Genomic DNA, 20886 nt, shown 5'->3' on the forward strand with positions numbered 1-20886 from the left:
ATGATACATTGTATAACAAAAATATTTAAATGCCCTTCAAAACATATAAATTATCATTTGTATAAAATAGTGTAGATGCTTACTCTCATTTATTTTAGTTTTGCTTCTGGTAGAATACTTGTGAAAGTAGTTTGTACAACTGGGGAGCCATCATTTTCTGGAAAATTCCCTAGTTGTTGATAGGCTTTATGCAGAGATAGTCACAAACACAAATGGCTGATAAGCTGAATGTAAATAGAAGTAATATTTCATGTGTATGAAAATAATTCCCACTGCATGAAGATACTGCTAAAGAACCAGTAGAAGGTCTACCTCTGGTCACAATCCCATGATTGTAGCTGACCATTTTGTGTCATTTTTGGTCCAATCTGACTATTTTTGGATCTCTGTGTTGTTACACTAGGTTGGTATTAGGCTCAACAATATGCTGATACCAGTAGCATTTGAAATGGTGTTGTAAACATGCCTCTTGAATACTGTTTTAATGAAGTCTTGTTCTTTTTAAATATGAGTCAAGATTTAGCTTACTCTGTGACTTATATTGTACATTCTTCTTTGGGATGGAGGAATGGAACACATAACTAGTTGGTCCATGCAGATCATCAAAAGGGAATCTTATTGTGGTGGACAAGAATTTCCATAATTGGAAACAAATATCTCCATGTGTTTGAGGGTAATATTGTCAGTGGCCAGAGATATAGGGATGAGATCATGGTTTTCTCTGTTAGGTAATAAGCAGGTTCAGTAGAAGATAACTTCCTTTTTATGGACAATAATGCTCATCTAAACAGCACATGTTACCATCTCATACCTGTAAGACTATCCCATCTCCTAGAGTATGTTTATGATTCTTTAGGAGGATGTGTTACCTCCCCTTTAGACAGGAAAAATGCTCTGGTATATCAATGGACTCCTTTTTGCCTTCTGGTTATGTAAATCATCTTGTAAATTGTATATATAAATGCTCTAAATTTTACACAGTCTTGAAGGGAGACCAGCCACCACCAATAAATATCCGTAACTTGTATTCAATTTTTCGTTTTGGGGGGATCCTTGCTTTTCTTTGGACCCTTGTTAAAAATCAAGCTACAATTACTTTTATATAAATTGTTGCCCAAATTTAGTAAATAAAACTTGTACTAATTTGCCATTCTTATAATTTTAGTTTAACTTGGACCAGTGATGTTTTGTGATTTTCAGAAGTCTTCTAGTTGTTAAGTGTGTGATATAATACAGTGTTATAAGTTTTAATAGGGCTTTATTGTGTTACTGTAACATAAAAATTTTATATAAGCACTAATATCTGTATTTAATGGATCTGAACACCATAAAGAGGGGGGAGTGACACTTTCATATTAATTTAACCATTCTGTGTATTAAAATTCTTGACAATAAGTTAAAAAAGGCAGCAGATTATTTTTAAACTTCATTTAAAAAACAACACAACTTTTATTTTCTCCTATCACTTAGTTATTTATATTATAACTATGACAGATTATAAGATGTTCTATGTTGTTTTTTTTGTAGGTGAAGACCCTTACCTGTTAGAGCGCCAGGCTCTGGTTTCACATCTTTTAGATGCTGTTAAACAGGTTAGTGTTGTATTCTTAATATGAGTACTAGGTTTCATGAGAAGTGGAGTAGTATTAAACCCTTTTGTATGTTTAAAATGTGTTACTTTATCTAGAAGCTTCTTCACAAAAGTTTGATACAATACAGATAACTAATTCTCAGCTCTCTTTTGTTTGTTTGAAATTTAGGTTGGTCCATCTAGGTGTGGACTCTTGTATGTGGTGAAGGGACCTTTCAGGAAGGTTCTGTTCTTTCAATTTTACCTTCTCTAAGATCTAAACATCCGCCCACACATTTGCTTTGTGTGGTGACCCATGAAGGGGAGGAGAAGATCCTGGTGGTTGAGGGGTTCAACCCTAACACACCACTTTGGCCTTAAATTCCTGTAGACAGGTGGCCTTGGGATGGCCCCCATTGGGTCAGTCGGCTGGTCCACTTGCCTTAGGGTCAACTAAGTACGAGTGTTGGATGTTCTCAACAGGTGTTGTGGACATTGTATCTGATGCTGGTGTTTGGTTATAATGCTCACAAAACCCTGGCATTGCAGCAGTGTCCTTGTTTGATATTGTAGTGCATCTCCTCATAGGGCTTCATGTTGGGTGGGGCTAGTGGGTGCCAAAATTTTCTCTTTTTATTATGAATCATCCAAATAAAAAAATAGTAAAAAAACAGTCCATAGGAAAATAACCACATCTTGAAGATTCTGAGCAGCAATCTTCAACATCTCTTAACACCTGTTGTATCTCATTTTCTTATCCTACATTCTCTTACAGACAAACCTTTTGGGCAAATGTCTCACTTTTTCATTCAGAAGGGACTAGAGGAACTTGCTGGCTCTCCAAAGTCAGTAAAGAAGCTTTGATCTAGTGACAAATTGGTGGAAACATCCACATCTCAACACAGTGAACTTCTTTTGCATTCAAAGGCAATTGGGGATATACCTATTGAGGTTACACCTCATGCTACTTTGAATTCTTCACAAGGAGTTGTTGCTGTGAGGGATTTCAAGAACATCCCCAAGTCAGAGATTCTTGCTGGTTTCTTCACTCAAGGAATTTCTGCAGTGAAGCATATCTCCACTTGCAAAGATGGAATTATGATGCCAACCAATATCCTCATTCTAACATTTACATCACCACGTCCACCTGCCACTATCAAGGCAAATTATCTTAATTGCAAGGTACAGCCATACATTCTAAACTCTCTTCAATGTTTCCAGTGTCAGCGGTTTGGTCACTCAAAGACATTATGTCTGGGTTCTTTGACATGCGTTCGTTGTGGTGGCAAGGACCACAATGCCTATGAGTGTGAAATGGACCCTCATTTCATCAATTGCAATAACTCTTACCTGTCCTCTAAAATGAGGGGTTCGAGTCTCCTCAGTGGGCTCAGCAGATAGCCCGATATTGCTTTGCAATTACAAAACACACACACACTCACTCGTCCTATTTTCATTCCTAACCTGAATGGTTGGAAGAAAGAGAGGTGCAGCATTTGAAAACAATTCATAACATTGCTTATCCTGAGGCTTGAAAGTTGCTGTCCACCACTTCATCTCGGACATATGCTGCTGCACTTCATTCCACTACTACAGTGGGAACACAGATAGATCTCTCTGAACACAAAAGAATCTCTCTCAAAAAATCAAATGAAAATCTTTTGACCTCAATGGTTAAAAAAGTTGATGACTCAACTTCAACACTCATCTCCTTCCCTAACATACATTCCAACAAATCCCAAGATCCACTTCCTTTGGTTCCAGGTACAGGTATTTCCTCGGATACATCTTCTCCCACCCCAAAATGCAAAACGATAATTCATTCACATCCTCATTCACTGGAATCCTCTTCCAACAGCAAAGACCTGCCCAGTCGACCCAGGCAGGATCCATGGAGGTCAGTAGACATCCCTCGACTAAAGACGGTGAAGATAAAAGACATGGTCATAAACAGAAGGGTTTTACACCCAATTTGCCTACATGTAAACAAAAGTGGCCACCTTAATACAATGGAACTGTCAAAGGTTACATTCTAATCTGGATGACATCAAAACACTGTTTGCTTCCAACCATCCTGTGTGTCTTTCCTTACAGGAATCATTTCTGAAACCTGCCAATACAGTCACCATTAAGCAGTTTTCTTTGTACAGAAATTACAGGCTGTGTGATGGACAAGTGCATGGAGGGGTGGCACTGTTGGTTGATTATCATGTGGCCACCCTGTATTTGCCATCCCACATACCCTTGGAGGCAATAGCCATCCATGTTTCCTTGGGTCATACCATCACTGTTTGTTCTCTCTACCTGTCGCCTGGAGAGACCTATGATCAATTGGACCTTAATGTTCTCATTGAACAGTTGCTGTCTCTATTTTTAATCCTGGGGGGACTATAGTGGGCATCATCCCCTCTGGGGAAGTACTGATATTGATAAGAGGGGTTGCTCTGTAAAGCATATGCTCTCTGATCACAACCTATCTCTTTTCATGACTGGTTCTTCTACTTATTTTCATGCACTTAGTTAGTCCTTTACTGATATTGATCTCTCAATTTTCTCCCCTTCACTATTCTCCCATTTTTCATGGAGGGTTGACAATAATCCATGAGGCAGTGATCATTTTCCTATAATCTTGAGAGAGGCTGGCCATGGTTGATGTCATCTGACCCGCATGCCCCAGTGGAACTTGTATCACACAAACTTACCCTCTCTCTGCTATTGCAAAACTTTATCCTGCCATTGTCTGTAAGCCATCAATATACGACTGGGAGCCTGGGATACTTTCCATAGATATCCCACACTCTCGAACTGCATCACTTTCCAGCAGGCCCATGCGCATGCTTGGTGGGTAAGACATTAAAGCCAGAAGGAATCTTGGATTAAGTTCACAACCACAAGTTCCAAAGTCATATGGGACAAGATTCGAAAGATCAGTGGACAATATAATTCTGTCCCCCCTCTCGATCTTGCTCTCTGATGGCCAGGAATTAGCTGATACCCAGCATATCAACAATACTCTAGATAAAGCTTTTGTTGGGTAACTAGCACTTCTGCTTCTTTTTTCCATCTTCTTGGTCATCAAGACCAATCAGAGCAATCACCTCTTTCCTTTCGAGCTGATTGTCTTTATGACTATAATCTTCCCTTTACACTGGTGGAGCTCAAACTGGCCCTTCATCGGTCTGGCAATACATCAGTGGGACCTGATGATGTACATTATGAAATGCTGTGCCATCTACCTCCTGTTTCTCTTGCTATTCTTCTGATTGTTTTTAACTGGATCTGGCAGGAGAATGTTTTTCCTGATGTCTGGCACCAGGCTTATTGTCCTACCTTCTTCTAAGCCTGGGAAGGATCCCAAGATTCCTTCAAACTGTTGTCTAATTGCTTTGATGAGCTGTCTCTGTTATACCTAAGAGAGGATAATTAATGCTTGTCTTGTTTGGTTCCTCGAATCAAAGAACCTCCTCTTGCCCACCCAGGGTGGGTTCTGAAGACAGCACTCCACTGTGTACCCCCTGATTCGACTTGAAACGTCAATCAGAGAAGCCTTTCTCAAATGACAACATCTTATATCAATGTTCTTTGACATTGAGTAGGCTTATGATACAACATGGAGGTATGGCATTTTGCGAGACCTTCATATATATGGGTTACGTGGCCATTTGCCCATTTTTATTAAACATTTTTTAATGGATAAGAGATACCAAGTTTGTGTGCATTCGACACTTTCCTGTTCTTTTCTACAGGAACTTGGAGTTCCTCAAGGCTGTGTCTTGAGTGTCACTTTTCAGTATAAAGATTAATGCCATCACTGAACAACTCCCTCCCACTGTTGCAAATGGGCTCTATATTGACGACTTTCACATCTCATGTCAGTCATCAAACATGGGGTATACTGAGCAGCAGCTACAGATTGCCTTGAATCAGTGGCTGAAGTGGACCACTGCAAATGGTGTTGACTCTTCTCTCTGATCCTGAACTCCATATCGGTGACATTGTGCTGCTTGTGGTCCCTGGGACAAAGTTCTTGGAGCTTATCTTTGACTGTAAGCTGACCTTTATACCACACATCAAGCAGCTACTGGTCAAATGTACAAGAGCACTGAACATCATCTGTGTCCTCTCTTTCACCACTCGGGGAGTGGATTGATGTCCTATGCTAAATATATATCATGCTCTTATTCAATCAAAACTTGGCTACAGATCACTGGTTTATGGCTTTGCCACGACCTTGGCCTTAAAGATGCTGGACTTCATTCATCTTCAAAGACTTTGGCTCTGCACTGGGGCTTTGTGCACTTCCCCAGTTCAGAGCTTATACATAGTCTTATAAACCTTCTTTGCACCTCTGCTGTTTGCAACTGTCTTTACTATATGCTTCAAAACTTCGTTCCTTACCAAAGCATCCCATCTGGAGTTGTGTTTTCCTTCCTCAGTGGGTCATACTTTTTCATAACAGATGACTTGCCATTATTCCTTTGGCCTTCATATCCAGGCACAGTTGGATAAATTGAGTCTGTCTTTGGATAATATTGCTGTATTAAATGATTAGGCCATGCCACCATGGCTTATAACAGTCCCCAAATGTGACCTATCTTTAAGTGATCTGAAAAAGCAGACACTTCCAATTGTAAATACTGTGTGTTATTTGCTGAACATCTCTTGAACCATCCTTCCATACAGATTTTTCTTTCATATCTACTTCTATCCAGTTTTTCTGGATACCGGGCCACATTGGTATTCTCAGGAACGAGTTCGCTGACATTGCAGCGAAGTCTATCTGAACTGGCACTATCACCACTGTGCTTGTCCCATACATGGATTATGGTCCTGTATTCAAAGCTTGGCTTTATGCCAGCTGGCAGTAGACTTGGAGTGAGCAACACGAAAACAAGCTTTTCCAAATAAAACATTATGGACTTTAGTCATCTTGCTTCCATCAGGATTGGAGAGAGTAAGTTGTTCTAACTAGACTACGTTCACAGTTTTTAACTCATCATTTGCTTTTATCAGGAAATGAATCACTAATGTGTAGTCTGTATAACACTCAAGTTACTATAAGCCACATTCCATTCTCTTGCCATTGTTACGACTCTCAACAACAGCACCATTTTAAACATGTTCTGTTCCAAGGTTTATCCATAACATTAGACAGTGTTATTGGTGATGGAGACAATGTCCACCTTGGAAATGTTTTTAGTTTTTTAAAGGCCATTAATCTTTTTAATGCCATTTAAATTTTTTAATTTATGCATTAGACTATTTTAATGTGATTCCTTTCTAAGAATCACAGTCCATCTAGTTTGATTTGGAATTAGAAAATGGGTGTAATGTCAAATAACTCGAAACCAGGACTGGAAAGGCCAACTTCAGGTGACTAACACTGCTGTTTGAACTTCCTGTTAGTCATCCTGGTGAGTTATTATTAAACTTTTGCTGCAAGTCTGTTAAAACTTTTATTACTTTACTTTTTGAAAATGGCCATAATGTCAAAAAACTCAGAACAAGGACTGGAAAGGCCAACTTCAGGTGACTGTCTGTGATTTTTTTGTACTTACCTGTTCGTCTTTCTGAATTATGATAATTACAGTTATGTTACAGAAAATCCTTTACAACTTGTATTACTCTAGCTTTTCTCTTACTGCTGTAGACTAGATGTAAATATTGATTTTATGCTATTTATGTTGTTTTTTTAAACTTTGTTTTGTTTTACTTTAATTTTCTTTTATAAATTTTACTAAATTTACTTTAATTTTAACTTTTTAACGGATGTTTGGTGTAGATAGCTTAGCTGCTTTGTGCCATAAAACACCAAACCAATCGATCAATCAAGTTAGTCACAGATCTGTCTTAATAATCTCTTTATTAATCAGCACTATTGTTTGGACAAATGCAGGTGAGTTGAACAGGTGGACAAGAAATAATGTTATGTTAAAATTGATTTAGTACTTGTGTATGTATAAACTTACAAGTTCAGTGAAATTTATTGCACCATATAATTTCTTTCTAATATTGGATGAGAAAAAACAAAAGTTGAAAGAGAAAGTAGCTCCAAGTTCTTGAGTTTGTAGAACATGTTTTGTTTATTAATTAAACTTATGTCCTAGTCATATGGTTTTCAAAATAACTATTTTATGGAAAAAAACAGAGAAGAGGAAGTTTGCTCATTGTGTAAAATTCTGGAACTTGTATCTCGGTGCATTGTTTGTATTACATATTTCTCATGTCTGTTCAGGCTGCAGATTTGGTAGCTACATAGAATATTTATGAAATACAGTAGGATAAAATTTTTGTAAATGATAGTATCAGTATAAAAATATATATACTGTATTTAATGTTTTGTTAAATTTTGTAACTACATATTTTGATTAACTCACTCTATATTGTACTCTACTGGGACAGCACTGAGTCTACGTATTTACATCAACCAACCAACCAACCAATCTACATATTTACAATGCTAAAATCAGTGTTTGATTACCCTTGGTGGGCACAGCAGATAGTCCAATGTGGCTTTGCTATATGAAAAACATAAACAAGATATTCATCATTAATTAAATACTTCCCTCTCTTTCTTGTTGCCTGGCCAGTTTATGTTTTGATAAAAATGCTCAAATTTACATGAATTTTACCTTTTCTACTCACTCGTAGATTTCTACTATGTATGTGTACTAAATCCCCAACTTAGCATGTTGGGAATTAGTGTTTCCATCATATTTATATTTTAATTTAAAAATCTGTAGCTACCTCACTATGACTATTCTTTGTTGTTTATAAGACAAATAATTCAATATTCCTTTCCCTACTACTACATGACTCATTTTTATCCTTTCCTTTTTTCTTCTACATCTGTGATCCTCCTTTTATTTTTTATTTTCTCCTTTTCACTACAATTATCTTTTTGCTTTAGGCATTTCATGGTTTGGTACACTGCTGTAATTTTTGATGATGTTACATTGTTTACATTACCTATTAGTGAACTCTAAGCTGTTTTCATATGTTTATGTTATGTATAAAGTATTTTATCCTTCTTGATTTGGGATAATATATTAGACTACTTGCATATTTGCTATTTATGTGTCAAGTATATTGTTTATTAAGGATATAACTGATATTTCTGGATTTCATAACAAGGCGTGGGTAGTTCAGAAGGACGTATATAATGCTACCTTCCATCATTTTCCCATCTCTCTACATACAGAGCTCTATTCAGTGCCAGATGCTTCTAAAAATCATACTGTACACGTAAAGGTTTACAAATATATGCCTATTTACCATGCGAAATAAACGGGAGTTGCCTCACAGTAGATAAAATAAAATTGCCATTTCCAGCCATTATAGAGGAAAGTACAATTTGAATATTGGTCAAGGTTTTAAAATTATGATTTTTGTGTTAAAAAAAGGTAAGATAGAGGAAGAAAAAACATTTTACCCAACTCAAGAATGCTCTGGTGTGTTGATTCAGTGCAGAAGTTGTATAGTTTGTTTTGTTGCATTGCAAAAAGTGATATGGCATGAAAAAAGCTTGAATTTAACTTTCTGCAGGTTATGTAGCTTCTTCAAATAAAATATTTTTATGTATAATATTTCCATGAATTTTGAGGATTTAAACATATTTTATTAAAATATATTTTTATAAGGAACAATTAAAAAATGCTTACATTTCTTTACAGATTTAAAATATTTATTTTTTATATCTCCCTACATTCATTAACACTTGATTGGAAAGTTATTTTATGAAATTGTAAATGTTATTTTATTTTTCAAAACATGCACAATTTTACTGTGTACAATTTCATTATATATAATCACTGTGGTTATATTTAAGTCAGCTTTTTTAAAATTATTAAGTAGAATATTTCATTTAATGTGTATAATAAATTTTCATCTGATTTTAAATTAAGTGTTGTATATATTTACACACACATACATTTATAAGTAAGTTTTCTTTCATTTTTTAAGACCTTTACAAAGTTGGTGGTTGGGAGTTTTATACTGTAGAAGTTTTGGGTGGTTATGTTTATAGTTTTAAAACTTTAATTGTGATTGCCTTCCCACATCTTGCTGCAGACAGCAAAAGACAGTATGAGGTGAGACAGTGTGGTTTTAAGAACTTACATACTCTTGTGTTGGTTTTCCATGATTGTCAACTTATTTAACTCTAATATTTTGCATTTTACATGATAGAAAGGATATCTTCAATGCTTTTAGGGTGTTATTACCCCAAGCTTTATCTGACATAACTAGATGACTATCCAGTAATGAAAATAATTGCATTATGTTATTATAAATATTTTGTTGTTTAATAATGCTGATCTAAATTGTCTGTTAGGAATACTTGTAATTGATTATTATTGAAATGTTTGTGTGTGTGTGTGTGTGTGAGATAATGGTCTTAAAAATTATGGATCAAGGCCTCAAAGTTACAGATCTAAACTATATAATGTATTATGATTAGTATCATTGCTTAAGCAGAAGTGCAACCTCCCATCAGAATATGGTTTTATTTATAAATGCATTCTGATCATTAGACTGTATATTATCTTGATTCATACATTTTAAGATCAGCCTGTGTGCCATTATTCTGTTTTACTCCATCATCAGCATTCTATTGATTTCCTGATACATTTTATATGTTTTAAAAATTTTAGTTATATGTTTACCTAGTTACAGTAGCATGTAAAGTGTATACTTGTTGATGGAGAGACACTTCTTTCTTGACTCTAATTTGCCACTGTCTCATAGTAAAATTTATCTTTAGTTTTATGTATCATATATGTATGTTATGTTACATTTCTAAAAATGTATAAATCTGTTTTTACTCACAAGGTCAGTGACGTGTATTGTTACTGTTACACTGTAACATTTTTTTGATGATTTTTTTCAGTGTCAGATAAGATTTGGTGGAAGAGGAGAGCTAGCTACAGAGACAGACAGCAGGTTTAGTGTTCTTAATTTCCTTCAGTTGTTTCTATAGAAGCTTTACATTCATAATTTTTATGCATGTGGATGCATATTGGTATAAAACATGTCCAGCCTTTTTTTTTTGATAAAATTGGCTTAAAAACAGTTAATTGCAGAAGTTATTTTAAAAGACACTTGGTTTCTAAAATGATGTACAAAATATCTTTCTAGTTTACTAATGGGTATTAAACATCTAAAAAAATATGAAGCAATAACTTTCATCATAGATTTTTATGCTGTGTTTAATTTCTTTCTTCAGAGTAGTGTGTCTTTGTGCCCAGTTTGAAGCAGTACTTCAACATGGTTTAAGAAAAAACAATAAACGTCTGTCTGCTATCAGGTATGCTGATTTTATTTAAATTGTAGCAGTAGTGAAAGCACAACTCTAAACAAGTTACTGATACTTTTAGAAAACACAAATGAATAAAATTAGTTTTAATAATTATCAATTGTACTTGAATCTGTACTTACTTCCTAACACTGAATGCAAGTATAAATCTATAAAGGTACTAAAGAATTTAAAATAATCTGTAATAGGTGTAACATTTACACTATTATAAATCAAAATTATAGTTGTCATGATATTATTTATGAAACTGTCATAAATTTGTAAAAAGCTTTAATGAAATCCTTATTGATGTGCTTATAATAACTACAATGTGACTATTATATAACCTATGAAATGAAAATTGGGTCTGCATTGTTTGCCACTTAGATAACTACTTGCTTATTATGATAACTACAATGATAGTTTATGCGTAATATTAGTTTTTTCTCCTTTTAAAGTCAAACTTAATTTTCCAGAGTCTTTCAACAACTTTCCAATTCACAAATATTGTCTTTTTAGAAGCATACAGGCATATGAAAGTCTAGTTAGCTATTATTGCTGACCCACATAAAAGTATGATTGACTGTTAGTGTGTGTGCTTAAACTTATTTTCCACAGAACTATTTAAGAGATAATCATTTTATACTTTCTCTATACCTTCTATATAGATAGAAAGAACATTAAGGAAATGGTGTTTTTTACACACAAATGACTTTGCATAGTGTTTCGCTAACAGTTCTGTATGATATAGTTCCTACAAAGAAAATTGATTTTCTTTCTTTATTGGCCCTCATACATTGTATTAACAATGATCACTTTCTGGAAATGTGTAGGCATATGACAGATATGGTTAAAGGATTGAATGTGAAACACCCAGATTCTGAACCAAGTAAGTTTTTAAGCTCAGTTTATAAGCTAGTATTAGATTCCTTGTAATCTTATTTACCTAACAGACTCATTTTCTTAAAGCTAAGAATGTGTTTATTATTTCTGATTTCGCTGAAGATTTACATTGAGAATTTATGTTCTGTACATATAAATATAGCATTGTCTGTATCTTTTACTGTAATTTACAATTATATTTATTGGGATTGTTTGTGACAACAAATAGGTACATGTTATTGTTTTAAATAAACTCCACTTTGAGTTTTGTTATTAATTTTACAATAGTTACCCAATGAAAGTAGGGAGTATGTTACAGCAATATATTCCCCAAGTTATTTTTAATTATTAGTTGTGAATAAGATACCCCATTTTTAGTATGTGTAGATGTTTATACCATTTTCTTATAGTAATTTTACCAAAGTATATATACGACAATGTTTATCTCGAAGTAAACTAGTTTTCATAAACAGTGAAAGAATGCTGAACCATCCTGACATGGTGTTTCTTCTTAAATGTAAGATTTCAACAATAAAGTAGTCAACTAAACTTAATTAACTAGTGGACTGAGCAAAAATGAGCAAGTTAATTAATTGTGAAACCAATTGTTTAAGTTTAATGTCCTTTAAATGCTTGGAACAAGAATATGTTTATTGTGGAGGTTTTTTGGTTTTTTTGTCATATAAGTTCATTGTTGAGAATTAGTAGGAAAAATATCTAGGTTTATTAAACCTTTCAACATCTGTTTTTTTTTTTATTTAATATGTCTTCAGGTTGGGATGGTGGTAAATCTATAAACATATAACACAGAAATCTGGGGTTTGATTCCCTTTGATGGACAAAGTAGATAGCCCATTGTGGCTTTGCTATAAAACAAACAACATATATTCTGGTGGATAGTACAGTCCCATGTTTGTCAACTTGGTATCTTGGTATTATTTATAAAATACTTCTTTGTTTTTAATTAACAGCTTTGGTTTCTGTTACAAAAAGAGTTCTACTGTGTAAAAGAGTTTCATAGATTTTTATGATCAAACAGTGTACTGGACATTGTTTTAATTGATTATTCATATTAAGTTCTGTTATGCTTTTAGCTTTTTTAAATAATGGTGATTCTTCAACGAGACAACTGAATAGAAGGGATCAGCTTTGTTTTGTTCTTTTATATGTATCTATGATTCATGAACTGATATGTGGATTTATAAAAACTGGTTTATTCAAGAGAGGCATGCCAAAGTACATTAATCAAGTTTCCATTTTCATTTTATTGTTTTTCCTAATAATTTTCATTGTGAAACACAAACTAAGTTTGTGTTTTGGTTCACATGTATAATGCCAAAGAAAAATTTGAAATACTTGTAGTGTGTGTTTTTCAGAAATCACTCATGTGAAGTGGAAATGCAGTTTTGTCCTTTATATTGTGTTATATTTCAGTTTTCACCTGTTATATGTTATTTTAAATTCAGTTTAATAGATTGAGGACAATAAGATAAATAATTTATCATGATTTAATAATAAACTTTTAAAATTATTATGGAATGAAAATATGGTCTTTTCAGTTTCGTCAATGTTTGTGCATGATTTATGATTCATGTGTTACTGTGTGTGATGACAAGTAGTCTATAGTGGTTATGAATAACTGGTTAAAATGTTTTGTGAATGACTGAATCTAAAAGTACATTTATATATATAAAAAACAAAACAAAAAACAGTTGTCTAAAATTTAAATTTAAACATTTTGGCATCAAAAAGTTAATGGATCAAACAAGTTTCATTTAAGACATAAATTTATGATCTTACCTATTGTAGATGTAAATGTGACATAGTTACAAGTGGGTTTAATATATTTTACTACAATAAATCTGTGGATAAATATAATGAATGATCCACTCTGTTAGTCAGTTTGACTAACTAATGCTTGTGCTCTCCAGATTTAGTTGAGTAACCAGTACTTGGGTTCTCATTAACCAGGTTTGATTGATCAGCCATTAGAGCTGGCTGAATACATCTTTTGAGACAAGCATCCTCTGCTATGCATGACATGATGTGAAACTGAGTTGCATTCAGAAATTAATTAAACTACTTTATTACTACAGTATACAAATACATTTGACATCAAAATGTAGCAAATAGACCAAATTTTATTAATATAGAAGTTAATGTTCTTAATTTTATAAAGTACTATTAAAAAGAATCCTCAATTTCCCCTATTATGAGAATTGTGACATTTGCTGTCTGGATCTTCTATCTTTAGTTGTTTCTTTTTTACCACAGTATGGAATTTAACGTAAATTACCCATTATTATATTGTTATTAATTTGACTGACCTCATGTATACTTTGACTCCATGTATACATTTTTAGTAAAACACTTCATTTAAAATTCTGATATTTTTTTGCCTATAAAATATTTAATGCTTATTGAAAACTTTTGAAATTTTATGAAGACACACAAAACATGTTAGAAGTTATAATGTGGAAACTGTTACGGTCTGTTAGGTGTCACAAACACAGATGATTTGATTGAGCTTATAGTGAGACTGTTAATGTAATTTAATAATTTATTAAAAATAAGGCTCATTACATTCATTTAATCATTCATTCTCACAGGAAACTTGGATATTTAAAATAATTAATAACACTAAGTTTCTATTAATATGTTATTTTCATGAGTTGTGACACTAATTGGTTAAGCTGAAAAACATTGATCTAATTGAAAATAATGATGAACTATTATCATAGTAATAATTTAATTACTTGGATAGTTAGAATAATTGAAAACAGTAATAATAAGTTATAAGAATTGGTTTAGTTTTTTCATGACGTTGTCATAATTTTGATTAGCCAATTATTTTAGGTGATACAGGTCACCTTAATCATACATGATAATTAACTGTGTTAATCACACAACTATATTTAATTACTGTTTAAGACATATATTATTAATTTTCTTTCCAGCATTTTGGCACTTTCTCCGTAACCACTTGAACAAACACGAGTATGAAAGATACATGCTGTTGAAAAACATATCAAGTGATATTGGTAGAGGCCGGGCTTGGCTAAGATCTGCATTGAACGAACACTCTTTGGAACGAAACATGCATATGTTTCTTGCAGACACTTCTGTTATTAGGTAAGAAATTAGTGCTGTATGGTACATGTGTCATCCGATTTGAAAGTTTGTCATGTCCGGTATTTAAGGTTTTAAGATTAAATGAAAAAATACATTAAATCTGTTTCTGTTTGAATTTTCTTATTGCAACTATAGTATTGAAGTGAAGCAGAATACCCAAGTAAAGATTAAAGGTATAATCAGTAAATAACTCAGCCCTGTTCTAGAACTATATCTCCTGCAAACCTATAATTGTTACTTGTCATGACAAAGGGAACAACGTTCTTTTTATGGATGGAAAACAATACTTACACCTTTTTTTATTATTCTTATTTTTTATAGAAAAAGTATTAAATAACAGAATGGAAATTATTTCAAATTTTTAATGCTAAAAAAAAGTAATAAATGTGTTACTACTACTTATACTTATAGGACAGTATGTACCCTAGTTTTACTCTGTCATTAGTAGAAGCACAAATTTTTCACTTGCCATTTATCTTTCTTTCAAGTCAGTATTATGAAAACTGGGCTTTCTTAGCTGATGAAGAAAGAAGCAGCATGTTACCTACCATGGCTGCAGGTAAGAAGGTCATACATATTTTCCTTTCTTTTTGTAGCTAACATGAACATTACCACTTGTTGAAGATTGAAACTTTTTTAACACTTAGAAACCAAGTAAACATACCAACATGTATCTAATAAAACTAACACTGTATCTTAATATAAAACTATTTTTCTATTTATGAAACACTGAAGTATTCTTGATAATTAATGTAAGTCTTTCACAAGAGGCTGCTCTTGTGTTATATATTATTTCTACGAACCACTTGTAACTTTGTTTTTTATTACACAAATAATGAACATAAAGCTAGATTTATTTTACAGCTCCATATTATTTTTGGTGAGACATGTAGAAGCTTGTATCACTGCAGAATATGTGTATAGAGATTTTATGGGTTTGATGTTTAAAATTATTTATACAACAACATTCTAAGTTTGGATTTTAAAGAAAATATGTAGCAACCTTTACCAGTTGAAGTTTTGGGATATTTATACAGTAGCCTACACAAGTTGGGTTTTTAAAAACTTTTTACAGTAAAATTCACAACTTGGAGTTTAGTAACATGGGAAGAGCCTGATGAAAACTCTATGTAAAATTGTGCTACTTTTCATGCAAGTTGTATTTCTATCAGATATATTGTACTTCTTGCACCATCAAAATGGTTCATAGTTTCCTTGGCAAATTTTTGGTATTTAGTTATGAGGAAGATTCTAGAACCATATTTTGTTGTATCTTCATATGTTATAGTTCATATCTTATTAATTCATAGTTGTAGAACTGTTTTCAGGATATTACTCTATCAAAATAAAACTCTGTATATAGTTTATACTAACACTTATTGTAAATTAATTAATAAAATCTCATCAAAATCAGTTTGCTTGTTTCTCTGTATTACTCCAAGAAAAGGAAAGATGGAAATATCTGAAAAATTAACTTTAAAATCTCAGTATTTGATTGGTGAAAATCAGTGAGAAAATTTTATGTTTTGACTTGTATATTCCAAAATTTATATTAAAAAAAAAAACATTTTCAACTGTGTCTAAGTGTCATAAATGTTTAGAACATTTGCATTATAAAATTTATAAATATTCATACACATACATGTAACTCTTACATAATTGCTGTTATCAATCTTTTTTTATTAATAAAGAAATTATTTTATATGTTCATATCATACTACTAGTATTTTAAAATATGGGACTTTTTTACCCTGTGAGTCTTGGAGCGAGTGAGTCATGTATCAAATCCAAGTGATATCACAAAATATTTCAACACTTTAAGCTTTGGAGGCATTATAAGAGTGACAGTTAATCTCTTAGTGTTATTGGATAGGTTCTATTGACTGGCTACCTTATCTCTGGTCAATAATTGAAAATTAGGTACAGTGTTTGCCATGAAAATGAAATACAAATGTACTAAACATGTTTTGAAATTGAAATATTGTAACATGTTTCCTGCAAATTATCATATGTCACCTCTTAACCAGTAAGAGCATGATATGCTCACATGATGCATGTAGCCCCTTCTACACTCCTCTATTAAGCTATGACTTTTCATTTGGCAGCATTCGAGTTCAGATGTGCTCGTTTGTTTCTTAATTGCTCCATGTTTGATTCTGTTTTTCAACAGAAGTGGGTAATTTTCAATTGGGCAATTGAACCTATTTCCCATCTTCTGTGGGATTTATGTTCCCACCTTTTGTTGTCCCTAAGACAACTGGGGATTGGTGGTCAGTAATCAGTTGTTCATGCCTCAACCTCTTCATATCAGTACCCAAATTCAACTTGGAGTCATTCTTTCCCTGAGATTGTTGTTTTCTCCTGGGTTGTGGATATGATCTCTCCTGTGCTTACTTCATGTGACATTATCAACTGTTTCTCATTATTCTCTTCAGTTTTATCATTCTTGTGTTGGTTAATCAATTTCACGCCTTTCCTTTAAACTTGCTTCATAAGGTGTTTGGTTGAATAGTTTAATATGTTCAACTGGCTTCTGAACTGAAATTGGCCAACTCTTACCTGGCATTTGCTTTCTGGGATAGCTCGGGAAGGATTGGTTGGTCAAAATGCAAAAGTTATTCCTCTGACACACTCACTGTGTTATCCAATTGGGTGTCTTTTTTGGTGTGGGATATCTCTTGCATTCTGTGTTCTCCTTCACAAATTTATTTAATGGAATTTTATTTCACCATGCCCTCTTGGCTCAGTTACTTACTAATTGTGAGGTTCCATTGATTTTGGGGATTTGGTAATCCATGACATCAGTGGTTTCCCTTTGTCCTGCCCATTTATGATCCCTTCAGAGGGCTTTTCACAAACAATAGAACCTTGAGCAGAATCCTCTTTTCATCCCCATAGTCATTCCTCCTTTTCTAAAAGACTATTTGTATTAATGGTTATGCAGTGTCCATGAGTTGGCAGTTGTTCTGTTTTCTTCATGTCTATGTCTACATCTTTTCATGGATGTTTCCCTTCAAGCATATGGAGTATTGGTCAATTACTGTGATACTTTGGGCCAATGGTCTGCAGACTTCTGGGGTTTGTATCTCACTGTTCTTGAACTTTTGTCCATACACTGAGCATTGCATCATTTCCTTCTTTTCACTTGATTTTGTTTGGGGATGATTACTTCTATGAGATTAGCACATATCACCCAGTGAGGGAGCAGCTGATCCATAAATCTATGTTTTGGTCATTAGATATCTTCTACGTGAGCCACACACATCACAGTCACATTATTACATGTCCTATGCAGGATACTTTCCATCTGATCGTGGATCATCTCTCATGTGACAACTGGTTATATTCCCCTGAGTTGGCATTAGATCCCCACGTTTTCAGGGTTTTTTGCTATCAGTGGAGGTCTACACATATGGATGCCTTTGCCTGTACCTTATTCTCTGACTCTGGTAGTTGATACCTTCAGCCTAGATTGGTCAAACAAATATCTTTAGATATGCAATCATGATGAATCAGTAAGGAGTGAAGTAGATTGGGAATCATCCACTATCGACCAAATCAGCCTTATGCTAACTGCTCTTCTCCCCCCCTGTCCCTTGTCTGCTTCTTCTTCATTTTTTCATCAACCTCAATCACATATTCTCCATCACAATCTTATCTTATCACCTACATTTTGTCTGGCCCTTAGCAACATATTAGAGTTTCATACATCAAGTTGCTGCCTTCTTAACTGGCCCCAATCCATCCATTTTGTATGGTGGGGAAGATGATGCTAGTGGCTGGCCTTCCACAATTGATATACTGCCAGAGGATTTCCCATTGACTCTCTACCCTGGCTTGTGTGGCAGACATTCTCATCTAGCTCTTCAGTGGTGAGTCTTCATTCACCTTGCTTTCTAGATATCATGTAGTCTTTATACCATACCTTTCATTTTTCTGATACTGTACTGTTTCTGCTTCCCTTGTTCTTCTCATGCTCGTGCATTCCTTCTGGTTACATCACCCTCACTGGTGTCCTACCTTTCCAGATTGGGTCATTCATGTGGTCAGTCATTCCCTTACTTCACCTTAATTTGAACAACTTCCTAATGTTCAGTGTTGCATTTTTACTGTACTACAATAATTCCTTCTCTTAGCCTATGAACCTCAAAGGTTAGATTTGTTTGCTGTTGCAGTTTTATGTACACTCTTCCTGCAAATCTTGGCAGCGCAAGGGGCTGTTTCTTCTATTTCCCTTCTTTACCCTTCACCAGATCCAGATAGGCTTATAGATGTAGTCAGGGCTTTTTGTTCTTCTAGAACTTGTTTTGCTATTTTCCAGCATGCATGATCCCAATTCTTTATTCCCTGGCAATCATCATTCCTTTTTGGTTTACCCTATCCCTTTACCAGTTGGATCCACTTTTGGGTTCAAATGGCTAATTCTTCTGTACCATTCTTCCTCCCAGAGTTGATCCAGTCACCCTTCCATCACTTTCTTGTCAGGATTTTGTCAACCACATATGACCATTCTTCAGATTGTGGTATGACTTGAAGTGGTAAAGTTCATTTATTCTTTTTCTTTCTTTTTTTTCTTCTTCTTCTTATCACTGTTTCTCACATGTCTTGCTCAATGGTGAGTGTTGCCTTACCAGATATTCTTTAACTCTTAATCCACACTATAAGCCATGTTGACTTGCATGCTCTTGTCTGTGGCTCAGCATGCTCACTGTCAAGGTGGGGGGTTTAACAAGATCTCTTTACAGTTATTTACATGTTTCAATTCATACCACCCATGGACTACATAAGTAAAGCAGAAGGTGACTGCTGACAGTCTCTGCCATGCCTCAAGTGAATAACTCAGTATGATCCACTTTTCAAAATAAGATTTCATGGTCTCTGATGATGATATTCCTCTGGAATCTTCAATCCTTTGACACCCTCTTTTCCAAGCAGCTGGTGTGGTTGATCATGGAAACACCTTACTGCATGAATTCCACAAGAAACAGTTTAGAACAATTCAGCTAAGAGTTAAGAAATGGTGTTCTGGTAATATAGATGCTACATGGCCTTCACATAAGTTGGGCAATCACCTTTCTGGTTGACATGGCCTCCTGAAACCATTTACACTACTACTTTAGTTGAGCTGTCACATTCATAGATGACATGGTCTCCTTATAACATTTACACAAACACTAGAGTTGAACTATCACCTTATGGGAGGAATTTGCCCTTCCAATTCCTTTTACATAAAGAACAGAGTTGAGTTGTTGCCTTAATAGGTGACATGGCTTCCTGATACATATTACATTCACAACAGAGTTGAGTCATTACAATTACAATTCACCCTTATGATTGGGAGCCCTCAACCTACTTTTGGATGAAAGTCAGTTCTTCTTATTAAGGTTTTGGATTAGAGAGGATCAACTATCACAAGTCCTCATTCAAGTTGATTCCATGTAATAGACATCGTTTCAATATTGGGTGATAATTTCTAGATCCAGTAGTATGGTGACACTCGTCTGGATATACCAAAGATTAATATGAGCTTTAATCCTCAATTCTTGGATATGAGATGAAGATAGTATGATCTTTATCTTACCATCATATGGATGTTGGTAACCAGTGTGGTGGTTTGGGATGTAGTTGACTTACCAAATATGGTCCACCATGCCCTAGCTACTCTTTACCTCAGAATTTCTACCATTGTGTATTACACACATTACAACTCAGTCAATAGTATACCTGGCTCATAAGTGGTGCAGATCCCCTCTTTTGATCTATTTCTCTCATTGTCAGGGAATTCCTTCAGAAGCTTTTGAGGGTACTTCCGTCATTCTCCTGCACAGGTCCCAAGTCATAATTTTCCTATACTGAAAATGTATTTCCAAAAAAATACCACAAACTTCCTACATTTCTCTGGTGCTAACAACACTTTGAAGTAATACATTGGTAGAGGAGTGTAGAAAGAGTTACATGCATCACATGATGCATTATGATTTGCATGAAAGACTTTCGAATCTGAACATGG

At 34.2% G+C, this 20886-nt stretch overlaps 1 protein-coding gene across 1 annotated transcript in view; it reads left to right on the forward strand.

The window, feature by feature from the left end:
• Window positions 1-20886, forward strand: part of LOC143244939 (sorting nexin-29-like) — a 34975-nt gene that overhangs the window by 12198 nt on the left and 1891 nt on the right. The window contains exons 3-8 of the mRNA XM_076490527.1: window positions 1528-1592; window positions 10458-10510; window positions 10794-10874; window positions 11696-11751; window positions 14702-14876; window positions 15365-15435. Coding sequence (XP_076346642.1) covers window positions 1528-1592; window positions 10458-10510; window positions 10794-10874; window positions 11696-11751; window positions 14702-14876; window positions 15365-15435 — 501 coding nt within the window. The remainder of the gene's footprint in view (window positions 1-1527; window positions 1593-10457; window positions 10511-10793; window positions 10875-11695; window positions 11752-14701; window positions 14877-15364; window positions 15436-20886) is intronic.

The sequence above is a fragment of the Tachypleus tridentatus genome, chromosome 2 (assembly GCF_004210375.1).
Source record: "Tachypleus tridentatus isolate NWPU-2018 chromosome 2, ASM421037v1, whole genome shotgun sequence".
In the NCBI taxonomy this organism is placed as follows: Eukaryota; Metazoa; Arthropoda; class Merostomata; order Xiphosura; family Limulidae; genus Tachypleus; species Tachypleus tridentatus.